This window comes from Ahaetulla prasina, chromosome 6 (genome assembly GCF_028640845.1).
Source record: "Ahaetulla prasina isolate Xishuangbanna chromosome 6, ASM2864084v1, whole genome shotgun sequence".
Classification (NCBI taxonomy): Eukaryota; Metazoa; Chordata; class Lepidosauria; order Squamata; family Colubridae; genus Ahaetulla; species Ahaetulla prasina.
In genome coordinates this window covers 50047961-50065336 of record NC_080544.1, presented here as the reverse complement: position 1 = coordinate 50065336, position 17376 = coordinate 50047961, and the positions used below count along the sequence as shown (strand labels likewise).

At 35.8% G+C, this 17376-nt stretch overlaps 1 protein-coding gene across 1 annotated transcript in view; it reads left to right on the top strand.

Moving 5' to 3' along the window:
* Positions 1-17376, top strand: part of ENO4 (enolase 4) — a 37726-nt gene that overhangs the window by 13873 nt on the left and 6477 nt on the right. Inside the window, exons 5-10 of the mRNA XM_058189108.1 lie at positions 9062-9231; positions 11117-11248; positions 12698-12763; positions 13999-14058; positions 14504-14671; positions 14913-15038. Of these exons, the coding sequence (XP_058045091.1) occupies positions 9062-9231; positions 11117-11248; positions 12698-12763; positions 13999-14058; positions 14504-14671; positions 14913-15038 (722 nt within the window). The remainder of the gene's footprint in view (positions 1-9061; positions 9232-11116; positions 11249-12697; positions 12764-13998; positions 14059-14503; positions 14672-14912; positions 15039-17376) is intronic.

Sequence of the window (17376 nt, the reverse complement as noted above, 5' to 3'; positions counted from 1 at the left end):
ATTTGTTCTTTCAATGCAAGGTATTTTCACTGAAGTGTGTCATTTAATGCATTTCATATACATATGCTTATGTGGGAAAACTGTAGCCTTGACAATATTTATCATTGCTGTCAATGTTATGTATCTGTTCTTTAGTATATTTGGCAGCTTTTCTACCAAATGAAAGATTTTTGTTTCATTTCATGACTACAGTCACCATCCTTATACATTGCCTGCAAAAAGGTTTAGGATCCAGTGGTTCAAAAATTGGCTCCCTCCCCCCCGTGTATGTTGATATATTTTTTATATCAAATATATGTATTTTGACATATATTTTGATATATGTTTTTTGCCTTGTCTATTTTGACAATACAGGTTATGTAGACAGTAAACACAGGGTCAATCAAAATGGACTCAAATGTCTATACACCAATGCAAAGAGTATGAGGGATAAACATGGTGAATTAAAAATTCAAGTAAATGAGGGCAGATATGATATTGTTGCCATTTCAGAAACTTTTATTATTTTATTTTATTTATTTATTTTGTCACAACAATATATGTAGGTATCATACAAAAAGATTATATAGCATATAAACACATATATGAGTAAATATTAGGAGGTATAAGCATATATATATATAGGAAGAAGAAAAGAAAAACAATAGGACAGGAACGGTAGGCACGTTTGTGCGCTTATGCACGCCCCTTATGGTCCTCTTAGGAATGGGGTGAGGTCAATAGTAGAAAGTTTTTGGTTAAAGCTTTTAGGATTATGAGAAGAGACCACAGAGTCAGGTAAAGTATTCCAAGCACTGATGATTCTGTTACAGAAGTCATATTTTCTGCAATCTAGATTAAAGCGGTTGACATTTAGTTTAAATCTATTAATTGCTCTAGTATTATTGCAATTAAAGCTGAAGTAGTCTTTAACAGGAAGGACATTACAATAGATGATTCTGTGAGTTAAACTTAGGTCTTGTTGGAGGCGACGGAGTTCCAAGCTTTCTAAGCCTAGGATTTCAAGTCTGGTGCGGTAAGGTATTTTGTTGTTTTCAGAGGAATGGAGAACTCTTCTTGTAAAATATTTCTGGACACGTTCAATTGTATTGATGTCAGAGATGTGGTGAGGGTTCCAAACAGGTGAGCTGTATTCTAGAATTGGTCTAGCAAATGTTTTATATGCTCTGGTTAGTAGTGTGTTTTTGGAAAAGAAGCTACGCAAAATTAGGTTTACAACTCTTAGAGCTTTTTTTGCTATGTAGTTGCAGTGGGCTTTGGCACTTAGATCATTTGACATGAAAACTCCAAGGTCTTTAACGGGATGGGGGTCGTTAGTAAGGTAATGTCCATCTAGTATGTACTTAGTGTTTGGGTTCTTTTTTCCTATATGTAAGACTGAGCATTTGCTGGATGAAATTTGGAGCTGCCAATTTTTAGACCAAGCAGTTAGATGATCAAGGTCGTTTTGAATGATAGAAGTGTTGTCTGTGGTATTAAATAGTTTGATATCATCAGCAAAGAGAACACAATTACTTGATATGTGGTCACAAAGATCATTAATGTATAGTATAAAGAGTGTTGGTCCAAGGACGCTGCCTTGAGAAACACCACTCTTGACAGGAACAGGATTTGATAAAGCATTGCCAATTTTGACCACTTGTTGTCTGTTAGACAGAAAAGCGGATATCCATTTGTGAAGGGGTCCTGAGATGCCATAGGATGTTAGTTTTAGGAGAAGTTTATCGTGTACTACTGAGTCAAAAGCTTTGCAGAAGTCTATGTAGATTGCATCTATTGATTTGCCTTGATCAAGATTTGTAGTCCATATGTTTTTACAGTGGAGAAGTTGTAAGTTGCATGATAATTTTTTCCTGAAACCAAATTGTTTATTGGAGAGTAGGTTGTTAGTTTCTAAGTGTGAGGTAATGGATTGGTTGATGATTGATTCCATGACTTTGCAGGTGACGCAGCAAAGAGAAATCGGTCTGTAATTTTCGACTAAGCTGGGGTCTCCTTTTTTGAAGATAGGGATGACTGTGGCTAGTGACCAAAGTTTGGGAAGGGAACTGGTAGTGAAAGCTTTATCAAAGATAATACTTAGGGGTTAGCTATATTAATGGAAAGTTTTTTTAAGAAGTATGCACATAGTCCATCGGGTCCAATAGATAGCGATGGTTTTAAGTTATGAAGAGCTTTTCCAACGTTATCTTCTGTGAAATCTATATGAGTTAGGTCATCATAATCATTGCTGGTACGTTTGTGGAATGTCGGATATGTGTTATCGGAGTTAACAAAAACTGAGCCAAAGAAAATGTTGAAGAGGTTTGCTTTGACTGTTTCGTCATTGCATTCTTTGTTGTTAGAATCTTTTAGTGGAGGGATGGATTTTGAGTCTTTAAGTTTATTGTTAACAAAATTATAAAAGGCACGATTGGAATTTGTGCGCAGAAGGTTCTCTTCTTGCTTGGTGTGGTAATTTGTGCATTCAGTTTTTATTTGGTTGCATATATTTCTGTAGCGGTTTTTGAAATTTGCAACATAGCCTTTTTTGTTTCTTTTCCAGAGGGATTTTTTTTTGATTGAAGCTTTTTTATTGATATGGGTAGTTTGTTTTCCCTGATCATGGTAGTCATTTGTGGTACATATAGTTTGATGACTCTATTGATTTCAAGTAGGAAGACTCTGTAGTGGTCTTCAGCAGTTATGCAGGTTGCAAACAGATTTTGCCAGTCCAGAAATGAAAGATCGTTGTTTATAAGGTCGTAATTGGCTTTTTTTGAAGTTGTAGTTGGGAGTACTGTTGTTATGACGATTTAAGTATGGACGTATATTGAGACGAAAATCAATCATGCAGTGGTCACTGTTGGAAAAAGGTTCTTTAATTTGTAGCTCGTAAATTGAGTTTGAATTGTTGCAGAAGATGAGATCAAGGCAGTTGTTGAGTCTTGTATTATTGGTTACAAGTTGTTCAAGACCTAGGTTTATAACAGCATTGTATAGTGTAGTATGGATTGGGTCAGTTGAACATTCATTAGTTATCCAGTTAATGAGAGGTAGATTTAGGTCACCCAGGAAGATGAGAGGATATGGGCAAGAGGTAGCCCATGTTAGCATTGAGGTTAGCATATTTGCATGGGTAATGTCATAGTCAGGGGCTCTGTAGCATAGTAAGAATCGAAGAGTAGTGTCAAGGGATAGGTTGCATACAATAGTTTCAGGAAGAGAAAGTTTATGTGCTACTTGGATATTTTTTAGATTCAGTGATTTTTTGTAAAAGATAGCCACTCCACCACCTCTTCGGTTTTCACGATCTGATCGATAGACTTGATATTCTTTGTTTGAGATAATGGAGTCAGGAAGGGATGATTTTAGCCATGTTTCACAAACAAAAATGATATCAAATGTGCCACTGTTTAACAAGAGGATAAATTCAGGTAATTTGTTGACAATGCTTCTTGCATTTATCAATTTGCATTTGAGATCTGAAGTGATTGGTGTTGAAGAGGTAAGGGGCGTGCATACCTAGTTTTGGATGTTAGTAGGTTGGGGGTTGTGTACAACGGATGGTTGTATAGATGGTTGGATGGTAGTTTGGTTGGTTGGATGGATGGTTGTTTGGATGGCTGGTTGGGTGGATTGTTGGGTTGCTGTTTGGATGGCTGGTTGGATGGCTGTTTGGATGGCTGCTTGGATGGCTGCTTGGATGGCTGCTTGGATGGCTGCTTGGATGGCTGCTTGGATTGTTGGTTGAATGGCTGTTTGGATGGCTGGTAAGATGGTTGGTTGAATGGGTGGTAGGGTGATGGGTACTTGATTGAATATTGGGATGGCTGGTTGATTGTTATGGGTGATGGGGGTTTTGGAGGTGATTTTTTGATTATAGGTTTTATTTTTTATGCAATCAGCACGGTAGTCGATGTATAGGTTGGATTCACCATTGTCTTGTCTTCTTTTAAGTTCTGTGCAAAGTTCACGAGAATGTATCCGTTGTAGGAAGGATAGATCAGGACGTGATCTAAGTTTACTGTAGGCTGGGTTGGTTTTAGCAATTGAGTTTATAGTATAAATGAATTTACGTTTACTGTCCTCGTTTATGCATGTGACTCTACAAAATCTTGGTGCTGTTGACCCATCGCTGTTTTTATATTCTGGTCCATCTCTGGAGACAGCAATTATTTCATTTGGGAAGATGGTTGATGAGTTGTAATTTCCAAGGATGTTGTGAATCTTATTGATATCTGGTTCGTTAGTGTTTTCAAGTCCAAATAATATTGCATTATTTATTTTTTGTCCTCTCTCCATTGCATCTCTGATTAGTTGGTTAGTAGTTATTTGTTGTTTAGGTTGTGTTGTATTAATTTGTTGTCTAGGTTGAGTTGTAGGTTGTGCATTAGGTTGTGTATTATGTGATGATAAATGAGTTGGGAAGAGATTTAGATCATTTGGATTTTCATTTTTTAGTGTTGAAATTTGTTTTATCAAGTTTGTGAAACTTTGTTCAATAACACTTAAAAATTTTTTTTCTAAGTTTTGTTCAATATTTTGTATTCTTTTTTCTAGGTTTTGTTCAATAGCTTGTAATCTTTTATCTAAGTTTTGTTCAATAGTTATTAATTTTGTTTCTAAGATTTTATCAGCGTTGGATTTTCTGGCTGGCATAATGATAATCTTTCTTATTCCTTTGTTTTATTTCACACTCTTTCCAATTTTAGTAATGATTAAGTATCTGTCACTTAATCAGTTTTCTTTAATTTTATATCTCTCTCTTTAACTTTCAATGGTAATCAATTTGGCAATTGCTAATGGAGAATCACTATGGTGACTGTGAGATTTGGCGGGAAATTTAAAATGTTGAGATTGGGTGGTTGAAGAAGCTTCTTTAAGGGTGGCCGTAATGGCGGGAGTTTCAAAAAGTCAATAGAAGCTGGGAGACTGGAGTCTCCTCGGAACTCACCAGTGGTCCTGTTGATTGGGGGATAGATGGTTTAAATCCTTTTAAATCCTGATTGTTACGTGGCTTTAGATCCTTTTAAATCCTGCTGCTGTGTGGTTTTAAATCTTTTTAAATACTGGTTGCTGCGTGCTGTAACGTTGATTCCCGGCTGCGGCGTGGAAAAGGTGGTGGTGGAGGTGATTCCCGGCTGCTGCGTGGAAAAGGTGGTGGTGGAGGTGATTACGGCTGTGGTGTGGAAACGGTGGTAGTGGAGGTCATAGTTGCCTGGTCCTGAGTCTTCGCCGCGGCTGCTTGGAACCGAGTTTTCGCCGCGGCTGTTTGGATCTCCGCGGCGTTTTTGAGTCCTTGCCGTGGCTGCCTGCCTGGATTGCGGCGGCAGCGGACGTCTGGGCTTTGGCCACGGCCGCCTGAATTGTGTTGGCGGCGGCCCCTTTAATGGTGTCGGCGGCGCCCCTTTAATGGTGTTGGCAGCGCCCCTTTAAGTCTTTGCGGCGGCTGCCTGGATCACAGCAGCAGCGATCGCCTTAGTCCTGGTCGCAGCTGCCCGAATTGAGCTTGTGGCGGCTGTCCGAGTCCCGGCAACTTAGTCCTGGTCGCAGCCACCCGAATTGTGCTTGCGGCGGCTGTCCGAGTCCCGGTAACTTGGTGGGATGAAACCCACAAATGGAACATACAGTTAGAGGGATATAAATTATTTAAAAGAAATAAACCAAATAAAAGAGGAGATGGAATTGCACTATATATAAGAAATAATTACATCTCTACAGAAATAGAGCATAACAATGATGAAAATTATATTGAATTCATTTGGGTCAATATTAAAGTGGAGGGGGGGGGAAATGACATTGCCATAGGTCTATACTATAAGCCACCCAACCAAACAGAGGAAGTAGATGAACTTTTTGCTAATCAGCTAACTAAGGTATATAGGAAGCACATCACATAGTAAGGTGGGATTTTAGCTAGCCTGACATCAACTGGGAGACAAACTCTGCACAAAGTGGAAGATCCAACAGGTTCCTAACAAATCTAGCAGACAACTTTGTTTTCCAAAAAGTAGAGAAGGGAACAAGGGGATCAGCCATATTGGACTTAATTCTCACTAACAGATGAAATGATAGAAGGTATTGAAGCTACAGGAACCTTGGGACAAGTGATCACACAATATTGGAATTCAACATCATGCAAACACAAGTAGTAGAACAAAGTCAAACTAGAGTTTTAGACTTTAAGACAGCTAATTTCAATAAATTTAGAGAGAGCTTGGCAAGGATTCCATGGATGAGAATCATCAAGGGGAAAACAACTCAAGAAGCTTGGGAAACTTTGAAAAGTGAGATTATAAAAGCCCAGTCTAGCACAATACCAATGAAGAAAAATAATAGCTCTCAAAAGAAACCAGCATGGCTGCATAAAAAACTCTCTGACAAATTGAAAGACAACAAGGACAGTATAAAAAGTGGAAAGAGGGGCGAATAACTAAGGTTAGGAACACAAGTTAAAATAGGGAAGAAAATGGTAAGTGAACACCTGTCTACCCTAGAGGAGTTCAAATAACCAGGACCGGATGGATTACATCCCAAGGTTCTGAGGAAATGGTAGACAAAATCTCAGAACCATTGAACTATATCTTTCAAAGATCCTGGAGCACAGGACTGCCAGAGTACTGGAAAAGAGCTGATGTAGTTCCCATCTTCAAAAAAGGAAAAAAAGCAGATCCAAGAAACTACAGATCTATCAGCCTGACCTTAATACCAGGGAAGATTCTGGAAAAGATAATCAAGCAACAAATCACCAAACACCTAGAAGCAAACAAAGTAATAACCAAAAGCCAACATGGGTTTGTCAAAAACAGATCATACCAGATTAATCTTATTGCATTCTTTGACAAAGTGACAAAATTAGTGGAATAGAGGAATAGTGTCGATATAATTTACTTGGACTTCAGTAAAACATTTGATAAAATAGAACCATAACCTACTAGATAAAATAAAAAATGTGGGTTAGACAGCATCATCACCAGATGGATTCGTAACTGGCTGACCAATCGCACTCAATGTGTAGTCCTCAATGGAAGTGCATCTACATGGCGGGAAATATGCAGTAGAGTACCCCAAGGCTCTGTTTTAGGCTCAGTACTCTTCAACATCTTAATCAATGACTTGGACGAGGGGGAACTCATCAAATTTGAAGATGACACATAGCTGGCAAGAATAACCAACACTCCAGAAGATAGGCTCAAGTTACAGAAGGATCTTGACAGATTTGAACATTGGGCGCTATCAAACAAAATGAAGTTCAGCAGTTAAAAAAGTAAGATTCTACATTTAGGCAAGAAAAACAAAATGCACAGGTACAGCATATGTGGTACCTTGTTACTGTTACTGGACGGAACTTGGAGTCCTAGTGGATAACCATTTATGGTAAATATGAGCCAGCAGTGTACAGCAGCTGCCAAAAAAGCCAACACAGTTCTGAGCTGCATGAAGAGAGGGATAGAATCAAGATCACGTGAAGTGTTAATACCACTTTATAATGCCTTGGTAAGGCCACACTTGGAATATTGTATTCAGTTTTGGTCTCCACGATGTAAAAAAGATGTTGAGACTGTAGAAAGAGTGCAGAGAAGAGCAACAAAGATGATTAGGGGACTGGAGGCTAAAACATATGAAGAACAGTTGAAGGAACTGGGTATGTCTAATTTAAAGAAAAGAAGAACTAGGGGTGGCATAATAGCTGTGTTCAACTATCTCAGGGGTTGCCACAAAGAAGAGGGAATCAAACTATTCTCCAAAACACCTGAGGGTAGAACAAGACGCAATGGGTGGAAACTAATCAAGGAGAGAAGCAACTTAGAACTAAGGAGAAATTTCCTGACAGTTAGACCAATTAATCAGTGGAACAACTTGCCTGCAGAAATTGGGAAAGGTCCAACACTGAAAATTTTTAAGAAGATGTTGGATAACCATTTGTCTGAAGTGGTGTAGGGTTTCCTACCTAAGCAGGGAGTTGGACTAGAAGACCTCCAAGGTCCCTTCCAACTCTGTTATTCTTAATTTACTGCAGACACTAGTGAATACCATATCTGAAGATGAGGAAATAATGGTATAGTAATAAATAGTAATGGTAGTAAATACATATTTTAAAAAACTCTTTATAAATCTCTGAGGAAATATTTAGTTTTTAGACTCTTAATAGTCTCCATGAAAAAGAAAAGATATTTGGACGTAACAAAAGTAGAATTTGGCATTTTATGGAATATTTAATTGATTGTTGAGAATCTATGGAGAATATGTCCTGTTCAGACTTGTTGCTTCATGACAATTCATCTATAATTTTCATTAGATGAGCTTTTTGATTATAAACAGGATCAAATTTGTGGTGTCCTTCAATTTAATGTATCAAGTACATCTCCATGTTCTTGAGAATGTTTATGTTCTACAGCAGTAAAACATTGTCAAGAACACTGAGATGTACTTGATGTAAGCATAAAAAAGCTGTTAATTGTTTGAATCAAGTCAGATTTTCCATAGCACCCACATCCATAACTAGTGTCAGATTTTCAAGCGATGCAGGCTTTTCTTTAACATTTGAGGACATAAATGTGACAGTGGGAAATGATGATTGCTATGTTGTTCTGTGCTACAAAATTCAGCTATTGTTAAGGTACCTAAATGGGAGTTACATAACTTTCCAAATGTACCTTGGAATCTCATTTTTTAAATATTATTTTGAAAATCTGTATGAAGTTAAAAAATTGAACATGATGAAAAAGTCAGTAAAGAGAAAATAACCGAAGATATTTTTGTCTGAGAAATAAAATTTCAGCAAAGATTTTGTAATATCTACCATTAAAACTTTAAGATGATATAAAATTAATGTTAGAAGGCTAGATGGATACATAGGAAAAGTTTAAAATGCACTTAGAATTATATTTCTTCAAATTCCTATTTCTTGATATGTGCCTGTGATTCCAGTTAAATTGTAGATTAAGGAACCTGAAGGTTTGTTTCTTCATTTGTTTGATTTTCAAAGCTTTAATGCAAAAACTATCATTTTATTTACTGTGGCCTTGATAACATTAAGCAGAAACTGACTACATCCCTTTTCTCTCTGTGTTTTTAGGCAAAAAAATGTCTGTGATAGAAAAGCCAATAGTCCCAGCAGAACTCCCGGAACCTGTACTTATGGGCAGTTTGGCTATTGGATGTACATCACTTGCTATTGCAAAGACTGCCGCAACTGTTCGTGACATACCTTTGTACTTATATATTGCTTTGCTGAAACATGATCAGGTACTTGTACTTGTGGTTTCAGAATGCTAGGTTGAAATGGGAACAAGTGAGATGACAGCCATATACACAAACTAAGTCTCATGCTATGTATAGTGAAAGTACTTAATCAATTGTAGCACTCTAGACAATATGGCAGATGTGATCAGCTCCAGTTTGCTAATTTATTTCCGTTTGATGAATGCTGCATCTACATTTATGATCATCTGAAACTCCTTGCTTTTCAAAAAGGAAGTGATGAAGCAGAATTTCCAGGCTACCGTGTTTCACTATAAAAGTAAAATATGGTGGCTTGATCAAGAAGATTATGACTATAAACAATGTATTGTAGGGAATACTTCCCTGTCCCTGTAATGACTTTCTTTATATGAGATAATAATAATTATTATATGAAGTAATAATTATTACGGGATAATAATTATTCAATAATTATTATATGAGGTAATAATGGAGGTAATAATTATTTAATTATGATTACCTCATAATTATGATTACCTCATATATAATTAAATAAATATTATCACCTCATATAATAATTAAATGGGATTTTCTGTCATCAGATATGATGCCACCAGTTTAAATGGTTAATATAGAAAGAGAGCAAATTCATTCTGGATGCTGGTTGTTACCTACAGGCATTGATAGCAGTTGATCTTCTCTGAGGTTCAAAAATTAAATAGTTAGACATGGTTATTATAGGGAGAGTGCCAAAATTGTTGGCAAGTCAAAAAGCAATCTGGGAAGATGGCCTTGGTAAAAACAGTTTTGTGAATGAAAATAAAGTAATCCTAACTTAAAGCTCCCAGAACGAGCCTGAAAGCTAACAATAAATCTTTGGTCCCAGTGACTCAGATTGCAACCTGCCAAACCTTTTTGTATTGTTGCTGGGACAACTACATGGTTATTCCTGTGTTTATCAAGAGTTGAGGGAGATGTACATCACTTGGTGTTTCCTTAATTTTGATGTCTGTTATGAAGCAAAAATACGATACCTGTTTGTGAATTTCTTGAAAACATTTGGTTGCTTTCCATGTGAAACTGGGCTACTGGAGTGATCGAGCAGAATTTTCTTACATTGTGTTCTTATGGTATTTAAGCCTTTTCATGACCGATGTGTGTGAATATGATAGAAGAGATAAGAGTAATATATATCAGGTAGCCATTCCTGTCTTTCCATCTCTTGGTTTCAGGGCCAGAAGAGTTTACTAATCAATTAACCCATTGGTCTTAGATTGATTCAAGCATGAATAAACCCATTTCATTTAAACCAATTTAAACCTAAGCTATAAACTATAATTAACAAGTTCTTCTTTAACCACAATTTAAAGTCTAGATTTGAACACCATATTTGGCCTAACTATATTTTGACTTAGTTTATTGTGCATGTCAGCTCTAAAAGTCAGTGGGATGAACAGGAATCATATGCTAATGTCTGTTTACTCTTGTTTCCTGACTCTGCTGTCAATATATAGGAATATTCCTACATCTGAATGATATTGAATTGAGGAAATCCTAATCTTAAATTTGCTTATTGCTAATGAATTGTGCTGTCTATCTCTGGCATACAGGGTATGCCAGAATGAAATAAGGGATCTTTGTATACTGATTTATTATTATACATTTTATTTTTCTGGTAGCTAAACTAGTCTTATTTGAACATTCCTGTCTAAAATTGGATATTTATGATCTTTCATGAAATTAAGCTTTGTCTTGCTAGTCAATCATAGATGCAAATAGTACATATGCAAATACAGTCAACTTTCCTTATGAGCCAAATAATGTACAAGATAGTTTATAGTGAAACATAATATATGATTAAAGCAGACTAAGAGAGCCAGGCATTTATTTTTAATATAAACAATGAAATGCTACATTCTTCCCCATTTAGAAGAAGCCAAAAGAACTGGTTATGCCACTGCCAATGATAACAGTTTTGAATTGCGGAAAATCATCACCTGGAAAACTGAATTTAATGAAAGAAGTGATGTTGATCCCTCCTGCCTGGTTAACAGTTAAACAAGTACTGTATGCTGTTGTTCTATGTTGAGAATGATAAATAAAATGTTGAAAATCACTCAAGATTTTTATTGTATTCACCTTTCAGGATGGAAATGCTGTTTATCTATATCACTGTTATTTATTAAAACTGTTGACTTGGAGCTAAATTCAAAATCTGTATCGCAAGACATCTCAGAAAAATAACTGAAAATACTGTTGTGTTGATCAGACTATACAAAATAAATATGCAGCATTTCACCTGCATGAAACATTATAGTTAAAGATATAAAAGTTTCCTTCGCACATACGTGCTAGTCGTTCCCGACTGTAGGGGGCGGTGCTCATCTCCGTTTCAAATCCGAAAAGCCAGCGCTGTCCAAAGATGTCTCCGTGGTCATGTGGCTGGCATGACTAAACACCAAATGCTGTTACCTTTCCACCAAAGCTGGTCCCTATTTTCTACTTGCATTTTTTACGTGCTTTTGAACTGCTAGTTTGGCAGAAGCTGGAATAAGTAACGGGACCTCACCCCATTACACGGCACTAGGGATTTGAACTGCTGAGCTGCCGACTTTTGATCAACAAGCTCAGCGTCTTATCCACTAAGCCACTGCATCCCTTAGTTATAGATATAGCTGTAGACATAAGTTTAGATAGTTAAAGTAGCCTATCATTTTTCTGGCATTTATTTGAGAATTTCCAATGCCTCTTCTAATGAAGGAAAGCAATAAAACATTAGAAAGATTTAACACATTGCTGTAGAATAAAGAGGATTTTTTTTTACCAAGTTTCACATTCCAAGATGATCAGTGTTAACCTGGTACAGAGGAAACATTAGTTTAATGAAAAATCATTAAAAACATAGTTACAATTGTTCTAAAATGGATTTGAGAAATAGCTTTGACAGATAACTCGATCACCCAGATAACTTTTGAATAGGTTTAACGACAAGAAATATGATGATAGAGCCCTATATTGTGGCTGAAACCACAAGTAAAAGAAATGTAATAGGCTATACAGAAAGTGAGACTACTTAGATATGGTTATCAGTTTTTGATTGGATAGACTATTAGTTAACAAATATATAATTTCTGCTAAAGGAAAACTTGATTAACATAATGTGTCAATCTGTTATTACCTCAGTACATGTAAACAAAATTAACTCTATTGTCTTAGAAGAAGTTACATGCTGACACAATTGTTGATTAATTTTGTTCATTTCAGTGTTATATAATAATAAGCAAACCTTTAACAAAACTGAAATGTAATCATTTTGAGAGACATAAAATTAAATTAATCATCATTAAATTATAATTAAATCTGTACATTCCTGTATTAAATGTGGGTAAGAATTAGTTAAAATGAATGGCAAATGAGATTTTACGAAGCACCTTCTCTGATTATCTTAAAGCATGAACTAGCTGATTCAGGAAGATAGTCCTCCTTGACATAATGTTTTATTATTATGCAGGCCCTAACAAGATGTATGGATATTCAGAAACAGATGCTGAAATTGATAGAAAAAATGAATAAAGAAGTAAGTCAAAAATAATAACATTTATTTAGGAAATTCAAGAATGAATGCTAGCAAACAAACAAGCAAACAAACAAACAAACAATAGCCCATTTGGAATTTGAATTTGGAGGAGTCAGATTAGATGGGGGTGATCCTGACAGGAGCATCATGGTTTCCCAGGGCGGAGGCAGTACATTCCAAAAAGAATCCCAAATTAAGAGATTGCACAGTCCTGAGTTGGATGGGGGAGAAAAGAAGAGCTTCAGGGGGATATGTTTCACATGGCTATATCTGTTATATTAGAAGGTTATAGCTTTAGTCTGGCAAAATTCTGTCTACTAGTTGTAAACTAATAGAGAATTGGACTCAACTGGATTTCACAGTGTCATCTTTGGGCTTAGGTCTAACATGCCCACACTCATAGAAAGGAAAGAAATATCAGCAAGATGGCAAACCTCATAGTCTGTAAAACAAAAATAATTGCAGAGAGAGGGGACAAAAAGAATCCACCAAAGAGCTACTGTTTGGGCGGGGAAACGGAAACTCACCTGAGAAATGGGATGGAATGAAGATATGTGGCTGGTTGCACAAAAACCTTCTTTTCATTTAATTACAAGTTGCTATTTTAAACTAATAGGTGTTCATTATTTATAATGCTGAGTCAGATAATTGTTGGCAAGGTACAGTTTAATAATGCATTTCTACTTCAGACTAGTGTGGTATCACATACAGTTTATATTCATTTTGCCTACATACAGGTAGTCCTTGACTTACAACAGTTCATTTAGTGACCATTCAAAGTTACAACAGCACTGAAAAATGTGACTCATGACCATTTTTCACAGCTATGACCTTTGCGGCATCCCCATGGTCATGTGGGCCAAATTCAGATGCTTGGCAACTGGTTCATATTTATGACATTTGCTGGGTCCCAGGGTCATGTTATCACTTTTTGCAACCTTCTGAACAAGCAAAGACAACGGGGGAGTCAAATTCATTTAACACTCGTGTTACTAACTTAACAATTGCAGTGATTCACTTAACTATGGCAAGAAAAGTCCTAAAATGATGCAAATCTCCCTTAACAAATGTCTTACTCAATAGCAGAAATTTTGGGCTCAATTGTGGTCGTAAGTCAAGGACTACCTGTATTTTACCATGTTGACTCACGTGCTATTATGGTTGACAGTTTGTTACATTTTTCTGCATACTATGTTTTCCTAAACACTTTGTTCTTGAAAAATCCTTTGCAACAGTCTGGTTCTGCAATAGATGACAAAAAAGCTGCTTCACGAGATGCAGGGAAAAAGACGCTGGTAAGGAGAAAAATAAAGTGGTCCTAAGGTTAAGCGTGATGAAAGATTAAGATTAAAGTTATAAGGGAAAAAGCTTACTAGCCATCCCTGACATATTGTATAATACAACTTATTTGCTATAAGTCTGCATCCTTGCAAATGACATGAAAAAACTTAGTAATCATTTTCATGTCCATCTGGTCATAGAAATTGGAAATAATAACTAGGAAGTTATCTGGTTGATTTCTTGTAGGTAATGATAAATTATACATAGCTGAAATATTACTATAATATTACCATGGTTTGACCTATGAAATTATCATACAGAGAAAGAGTCTTAAAGGAGTTTAGAACAATACCATCCATATAGTTTTGATGGAATGGTTCAAAAAGGGCAGGCATTCAGATGTTAGCAGACTATTTTTTGTAAGTTAATATTTGTTTTTTATATATTATTTATTCACAGCTTCCTGTTCCTAAAAAAATATCCCATTTAGGTTGTCTGGTAATGGGATTTGACAGTCTGGAACAACCACTAACCTTGATCCAATCAGTATGCACACATCTTTCTTTGGAATTAGGAACAGATATATACTTGGGGATAAATTGTGCTGCTCATGAACTAATGGACTATGTAAGTTTTATTTTCAATGTTTTCAATAATTTATCATTGGTTTTCCTCTTTTGGGGGAATGTGTTATGATAATGGAGGTGCTGGTATGAGACAATGAGACAAATGTGTAAAACAAATTGTTCATCTAAAATACTAGACTGTTGTAAAATCTCAGTATATAAAATTCCACAATTAGGCTTGCCTTGTTTTTAAAATGGGTAGCTTGATATTTAATAGATTTTGTCAATATTTTACACTCTAGAATAAAGGAAAATATGAGGTAATTGCTGGAATACCTAAATCTGCTGATGAAATGGTGGATATGTATTTAGATCTGGTTAAGAAATTCCCTTCTATTTTAACATTAATAGATCCATTGAGAAAAGAGGTAAGTTCCTTTTACTTATACATAGATATATTTAAATTTGCATTACTTTTTAAAAACAGCATCTAAAAATGAAAGAAACATGTAGATGATGATGTTTTTAACAATCATGCATTTTAAAGAAAAGAATAAGACATAGATGAAGAAAATTACACAGTGAGTTTCTTTCTCCAACAGCATTATTGTGGTCCAGTAATACTGGACTAGTCTTGTTTAAATCCAGTTCAAATGACTTCAAGGGGTTTTTGATTAATTTCCATTGATTTAAAAAGAATTTAAATGACTCATTTATTTAGTTTAGTATTACTGTTTCCTAATTTATGTAAACTGGATTTAAGCATCATTTTCTAATCATTTTACCCATACAATTACAGATGTTAAAAGGAGCTTTTGGTTAGCTGGTATTTTAGGACACATAAGAAGCCATAAGATATGTACGTATTGCTCTGCTCATATCTCACATTGACTCTGGTCCATATTGTAAGACCTAATAATGTTTCTTATAACTCTAGGATTTTTTACATCTCCTTATTTCACAATGTGAAGTATTTATTAATTTGATTTTATCTCACTTTTATTACTTTACTACTTATTAATATCATTAATAAGGTATTATTATTTTACAAGTAACTTGAGGTGGCAAACATATGTAATACTTCCTCTTCCTACTTTCCCCATAACAGCCTTGTAAGATGGGTTGGGTTTAGACAGGTTGATTGGCACAATGTCTCCCAGCTGGCTTTTATGTCTAGGGTGGAACTAGAACTCAATCTCTTGGTTTCTTTAACTAAATTTGCTTCTGATCCATGCCTTTTAAACACAACAGAATGTTTTGTTTTATATTTGATCAATGGTAAGCTTCTCTAACAAAATTATCTCTGATTCCTTCTTAATGTAAATGGCTGGAATCTAGGGAAAACTTAACTGTTTGGAGAGAAAAAAATGAAATCGTAGAGTAACTGGGAATGACCTTGGAAGATGAGCAAAGAGATGCTGCCTAGTGAATGGTCACAAAAGAGAGAGCGTAAGCCACAGCTTCTTAGTGAGGCAGAGCAAGAGGTTCACAAGGGACTCTCCATACATTCTAGGGTTGAAAAGGTGATTGCAGGAGAATTGAACTTTCACAGTTGCAAGATTCTGTTAATGTAGCTTAACTATAAAGTAGAATTGGCTTTTCTGGTTGTGTTTCCTGTCTGATATACCTGGGCTGACAATAATCATCAACAAAATATATGCTTTTATAGGATACAAAGAGTTTTTTGAAGAAACATTCTTAGCATTGAGTGTCAAAACAGAGACACTGAAATGAGCTGATTGCTTCCATAATATTATTTACAAAATATGGGGAAAATGTAAGAAATTTGGTTAAGGGAAATTTGCCAAATAATATATGTATGTGTTTGTGTGTTTTGAGGGATGGAGGTATGAATGAGGGAAAAGTCTTTCTATATTTCAGAATGGGAAGATGAGGAAAAGGAGAATAAGAGAAGGATACTGCTGACTCCTCCTTCCATCCATACAATTATCAGTTTCTTGTAAACCTCAAAGTGAAAATGCTTTTCCATCGCTGCTAAAGATCCACTTTAGAGAAAAAAAATATGTGTCTAAAGACCATTGTCTCTCTATGTGTAGCAATTAATTCTATAGCCTGTGGCAACTGAACCATGTTAAGTTACAAATATTAGTTTTAAAAAGAACTACAGAGGACAGTAAGGAACTGAAATGCTGTGCTCCTAAAATCTTACATTTTGCTGGTGTTAGTAGCTTGCCATAGCTTCATGTTCCATAGCAGTAAAGCATTTAGGATCACAGCTGGTATCAATTCTACTACGAAGTTATTTAGCAGTATACAGAAACACATGTACTGTACATATACATATACCTCCACACTCTACATATATGCTTGCCTTACATGTATGTATGTTCATACATACCTTTTCTTCTTTCATGTGTGTTTGTGTATGCATCTTTGTGTTTGTGTGTGTGTGGGGGTAAAATATTCTCCCTGTGTATAACAGGCAAGTGTGTGTGTGAGTGTATATGTGGGGAATGCTTTGATAAAATTGCAGCACTTTTGCTTTTGCTGACTTGCACCTCTGGATTTCAGTTCCTCTGTTAGGGCTTCTACATAAATTGAAAGATGATTTTATTGTGTACCTTCATTCACCCTAGTACTGAATTTACTGATGTTAATGTTAAGTGTCTCATTTTTTAAAAAAGGAATTCTGGCAGTACTTTACCTTCTTGTCTAGAACTAATACTTGAAACAAATCACACTTGCCCAATAAAGAAAATTCTATTATACTCTGTTCTGTTCTGTTCCGTTCCATTCTGTTATATT